Source organism: Etheostoma spectabile, chromosome 18 (genome assembly GCF_008692095.1).
Source record: "Etheostoma spectabile isolate EspeVRDwgs_2016 chromosome 18, UIUC_Espe_1.0, whole genome shotgun sequence".
Taxonomy (NCBI): Eukaryota; Metazoa; Chordata; class Actinopteri; order Perciformes; family Percidae; genus Etheostoma; species Etheostoma spectabile.
Window position 1 is genome coordinate 15009087 of NC_045750.1, and position 5361 is coordinate 15014447.

The window sequence follows — 5361 nt, forward strand, 5'->3', positions numbered from 1 at the left end:
CACACACACACACACACACACACACACACACCATTTTTAAAGTACTCTATATCTATCTGGACCACATCTGCTGCTTCAGATAAATGCTGGACTTGAGTGTTACCCCATTTTAAAGGTCTACTATTTCCTCATTACCCACTCCTCTCCATTGATCATGAGAAAGATATTAGCACACAGTGGACATCACCTCCAAAATATCACTCAGAGCCTAAAACAACCTCAGCCTGACAGCCCTCTGGGAAGCCAAACCAAATATACTGACACTGAACAATATCATGAAGTTCAGCTTCTGATTGTCCAAATTAGATTGGGCAACGCTGGAATTGTGCAAATTGAAAATGTGGGCCAAGAGGGGAAAATTCCATTCTATAAAAGAGTCTGGTCTCCATAACATTTCCCAAGCTTAACCTCAAACAAGAAGGAATGTTGTAGAGGGTGAAAACGTCCAAAAGTTGCGATTTAAGGGTGAAACCACTCTCATTTACTAAAAGGGGGAGTTTGAGGGGGGATACATCTGGACAGGGTTAAACTATGCAGTTGTCCACTAGGAGGCGATAATTTCCCTTTAATATCAAGGTGAACCTCAAACCGGCCTTTTTCTATTTGGCTGTCTGCCAACAAAGGAGCCCAGAGCAGGCTGTATTCCCACGGTGCCCTGTGGGACACCTACCGTCATGTGGACCTCTTTCTGTGGCCTTCGGTATGTGGGCGCTCTGCAAGGAGGAAAAAAGCAAGCTGTTAGTAACAGTAGATTTGTGCAAAAGCTCAGGAAACTGTTGCCCGTGCCCTCTAGTTATCGACAGTTGCGCAAAAAATATATTTACATTTTGACAATTCTGTTGTGAGAATATGAAAACCACATAATGCATCTTATCTGGGCCTATATAATATAGGAGGGTAATGGGAGTCTAATGTACATACTATGTTTTATATAAGCATAAAATAACCTTACTGTAGTAGGCCTATGTAGCCTATGTGATGCATGAGGCCTTATATGTCCATAAATTTGACCAAAGGTACAACGTGACAAACAAGCTGACATATTTTACCACATCAGCAACAAAACGTCATAAACGTCTGAATTACTGTCAGGGTGAAATCAAGCATTTAATGTGTGCCTCCGCGGCGGATTAATAACTGTCGCTATTAAAACCGGTAAGAATTTTAGCCTTCTATTCTCCCTCACAGGGGGGTAGCTGTCACCACCACGGACCACAAAGGATTTGGGCAACTTTCCACCCGTGCGCGCTTTATCCACAATCCCCCCCCCCCCCCCCCCCCCCAATACACATCTCTCTCTCTCTCTCTCTCTCTCTCTCTCTCTCTCTCTCTCTCTCTCTCTCTCACACTCTCTTACACACACACACACACATACACATACCGGCGCGCGCAACTCGCGCAATATCTCGCCAATATTGCGTTAGACCCACTCCTGTAGCACCGGCTCAACATTAAGTGAGTCGGTGAAACTTTTCGCCATTCCATAATGAAAAGAAAAAAGAAAAAAAGTGTTTGGCTTTGGGTGCCGCAGTCTCCACCCCCCTTCCGGTGGCGTGAGAGGGTCCAACCTTGTGGGCTGGGAGACCCCCAGTCCCCTAAAACACTTTATACTGTATTAATAATGGAAAGGTGACAAGCTGCGAACACCGGCCCCTAAACCGATGATAGATCGAGTGGTAAAGACCAATTGAGAGAGCATCCTAGAACTATCCAGCGTGCACTCGGGGAAGCTTGGCTGTCATCAAATCAACCAGTTAGATAAATAAACACTTTACTGGACTCTGGAGAGGGAATATGTCAATAACTTATCTGTGAGATGCTCGAAAGAGAACTATGTAAAACCCCATTGCTTCCTTGAGCTGGCAAATTCATATTAGAAATAAACCTTCAAAGTCCAATCATGTTGCTGGAAAAAAGACAGCCTCCTGTTGAAATGTTTGATTTTTTTCTTTCACCAGGAAACCTTTGCTCAAAGCTTCTCTGGGCACACTGGACTTGATTAATGATTATATGGGAAACGATTTAGTGCACTCTCAAACAGCCAATCCTCGTGTCAACCTGATGTATCTGTCTGATTAATCAAACCTCATGATGCTGTTTTTTCCCCCCTGAAACTGAGTGTTGAATAACATTGTAAAAAGTAGGATTTCTTCTCATTGAACCGTCTCACTGCCAAGCGTTAACCTGCTCGCATGTCCTAATTCAGAATGGAGCCACTGCGCCTTTAAAGCGTAATAATATCTCCAAGGTGGTTTAAGAGCAGGCCTGCAATCACCCAGCGTCAAACTTCACGCCATTATTTAAAAATCCTCACATATTCCGCATTTGCAACACAAAAAGCGCACCACCTACGACTGGGTGGGTTAGGTGTATATTGTCGGCTTGGCGTGGCTGTTGTAATCTCCCCAAAGCCACTAAACATTTCAGCTTGTTTAAACACGAGCGATGACCTAGCCAGAGGAAAGGCAAGGACAAACTACACCTTCATGACCAGTGACCATATTACTGTAGGTCGGTTTTTTTTTCTTTTCTGTCCAGTTTGCTCTCAGGGACACTTGACTCACCTTGACAGCTGACAGCGTCAAAAATAATAGTGTCAAACTGTCAATAAAGTTCATGGTGTTGGAAATCCAATCCAAAGGCAGTCAACGTTTTAAAATCCAAACGTGAAGTTTACAACAAGTACAACAACAACAACAACACAAGTGGACCGGCTAAAATCTGTCTAAATAAGGGGCAGGGGGTTGTAATGGCAAATCCATGTTGGTCCCGGGGTCGGAGCGTACAATCCTTTGCGCATAACTTCTGCCTTCTCAACTATTGCCAATGATTTTCAAGATATCCAGAAACACGAGAATCCAAGACGCAAAACGTCTCACATTGTTCCTCAGCAGACCTTTATTTTCTTGCAAGGGAATAGCAATCCACATTACAAAAATAATCCCATGCTTGTTGCGCCAGCCGTTTCCAAGTATCTGTCCATCGGAAACTTGTAGCCTACTCCTGTGTGCTACTTGAACCTATGGACCAGGATGACGTTCAGTGAAAAAGAAAACCGCGTTGAGAGATACTCGTCCCACAAAACATTATCTATTTGCACTGTTTTTTGGTTGTTTTTTTTACTCCTCTGTCACTGCGTTTTAAGCAGGTCAGCTCTCTGCGTTAAGACAGACGCGTCCGACACACGGTCTCTCTGCTACTGTGGCTGTGAGTGTGGCGAGTAGACTGGACGTGGACGATTGGTCGATCATTAGAACATGGTAGGTGTGTCCTCGATGGGCTGATATATACAGCACTGCGCGCTCAGAAGTAATTTTCCAGCGTTTCACCTATTAAACACCGAGTCGTGTGACCGCATCACCAGCATGCTATTAAAAGCAGAGTTCCGGGGCGCCAGTCTATTTTTATTTATTTCTCATTTAAGAAAAGAAAGGAATGAGTGCATCCTGCTATTGTGATTGTACTACTTTACACTTGTGTCACCGGCTGAAATATCACCCACTGTTTACATGGTTTTAAACCGTTTCTTCTTCTCCGCATGTCCCGTGCGTCTTTTTGTCAAAGATGCAAAATCTAAAATTAGACTATACAATAACTGTTCAAGTTATTATTACTCGTTATGGTTTATATACAGACCTAGTTGTTGTAGCAAGTTAAAAAGTAGCATAGGCTATTTCCTAACTCATTAATGGTGTTGATTTTGAGGAAATTACACGTTTTAGCGCACAGATGGTTCCTTCTGTGATTTGTTAGCTACACGTGTATTCCCCCTGCTAAGGTTAGTAGCCTACACTGTGATATCAGGGCAAATTTTTTCCAGTCTGGGTCTTACTCGATGATGTGCACCAAAATGTCCACGAAACCCAACTTGAGGGACGGAGCGTGTGTGCCCGGCCACGTACGCCCTATGCGTCTCTGTGTATGCGTGCGTGCGTGCGCCATGCAACGTTGTCGTCCGTGCTCCACCGCGCAGGTCACTGGTGAGTTGTCTCCGCATCGCGCCGGTCAGTGCGCGCCAGCACGCACACCTAATGGAAAGTAGGAGCCTGTGCGTCGTGACTTCCTTGCTTCACTGACGAATGAAAGAAGCCACCTGACCGGTCAGGCTCGAGCAGCAGACATCCCCGCGAGGAAGAGCAGGGCAATGCAGAGTCAGAGAGTGTGTCAGTAAGGCATCTTCACACAGATCCTTTCTCATGAGTGTAACGCTGCTGATAATGACGATGATGAGGAAGGCGATGATGTAACTATACACGATCCAACATTGGATGGCTGGTTTTGTGTCGGCTACATGTCAGTGGCGGGGAGATAGTCCCATCATTTACTAAAGGAAAAACCGGAATAAAAAAAATGTAAAAAAATATGACATTACAAGCAAAAGTTGGAAATTGTGCCTAAGTAAAAGTAATGAAGTGTTTGAAAAGATGTACATGAAGTATCAAAAGTAAAATGAGCGCTATGTGGTGTTGTATTACTGTACTATAAGAGTATTATTATTATCATTATTATTATTGTTATTGGTGCATTAACGTGTGAACGGTGAACAGCCTACTTTATGGATCTGGTTGACATGGAGCTAACTTTTAATATTGATAGCATTGCATTGTATTTTATGATTCAATCATTCATTGTGTGTGTAAAATCTAAAAGGTAACTAGTTAAAATAAATGTTGTGGAGTGAAATATAAAGTAGCATAGGCTACAATGGAGATACTCAAGTAAAGTACAAGTACCTCAAAAGCTGATTTAAGTACATGGCTTTGATAGATGTAGCCTAGTTAGTTACCTCCCACCACTTGAACATGTTGAATTCATTCTGCTTGAAAAGGGGAAATTATTTCTTCCTCTGCTTGTTGCTGGTTAAAAAGTTAAAGTCATTTTTAAATTCAGTAGAGGCAAAAGCTTACTAAAGCAAAAATATGACATTAAATTAAATAAAAGCTTACTGTCTTCATCTGATTAAAGTTATTGCCTAAAAAGTAAAACCAAAAATAAAAGAAGCTCTTCAAGGGTGTGTAAAATGTGGAGGGCCATTATCTCAAAAATATCGTTTTATACAGCATATCTCCAAACAATCGTGTGTAAAATGTCTTTATTTAATACATAGATGGTTGAAATGCTCTTTGAGTTGCTATGTCTGTAGTATTTCTAGATATTATCGTTTGTGCTTGTGACATCTCCAAATAGTAGGGATGCCCTCTGCTGGCCAATGCAGGACAACCTATGGCGTGTCCTCCTCCAGCACACTGACAGATTGATAGACACCAAGGAAGTGGAAAAGCTGATAAGTATGTACAGTAATAACATAGGTTAGCAGCTATGTGCCTGACATATTAGGCTTGCTTGCTGCAACTCATGCTT

General features: G+C 42.7%; 1 protein-coding gene across 2 annotated transcripts in view; it reads right to left on the minus strand.

Annotated features, from left to right (window-relative positions):
• Window positions 1-3256, minus strand: part of vegfab (vascular endothelial growth factor Ab) — a 15185-nt gene extending 11929 nt beyond the window's left edge. Inside the window, exons 1-2 of one of the 2 annotated variants that reach the window (XM_032542922.1) lie at window positions 2565-3256; window positions 671-713 (exon numbers count right to left, since the gene is read on the minus strand). In XM_032542922.1, the coding sequence (XP_032398813.1) occupies window positions 671-713; window positions 2565-2618 (97 nt within the window). In that variant the 5' untranslated portion in view covers window positions 2619-3256. The remainder of the gene's footprint in view (window positions 1-670; window positions 714-2564) is intronic. The other variant, XM_032542923.1, reaches the window with a different exon arrangement.
• Between the last annotated feature and the right edge of the window lie 2105 nt (window positions 3257-5361).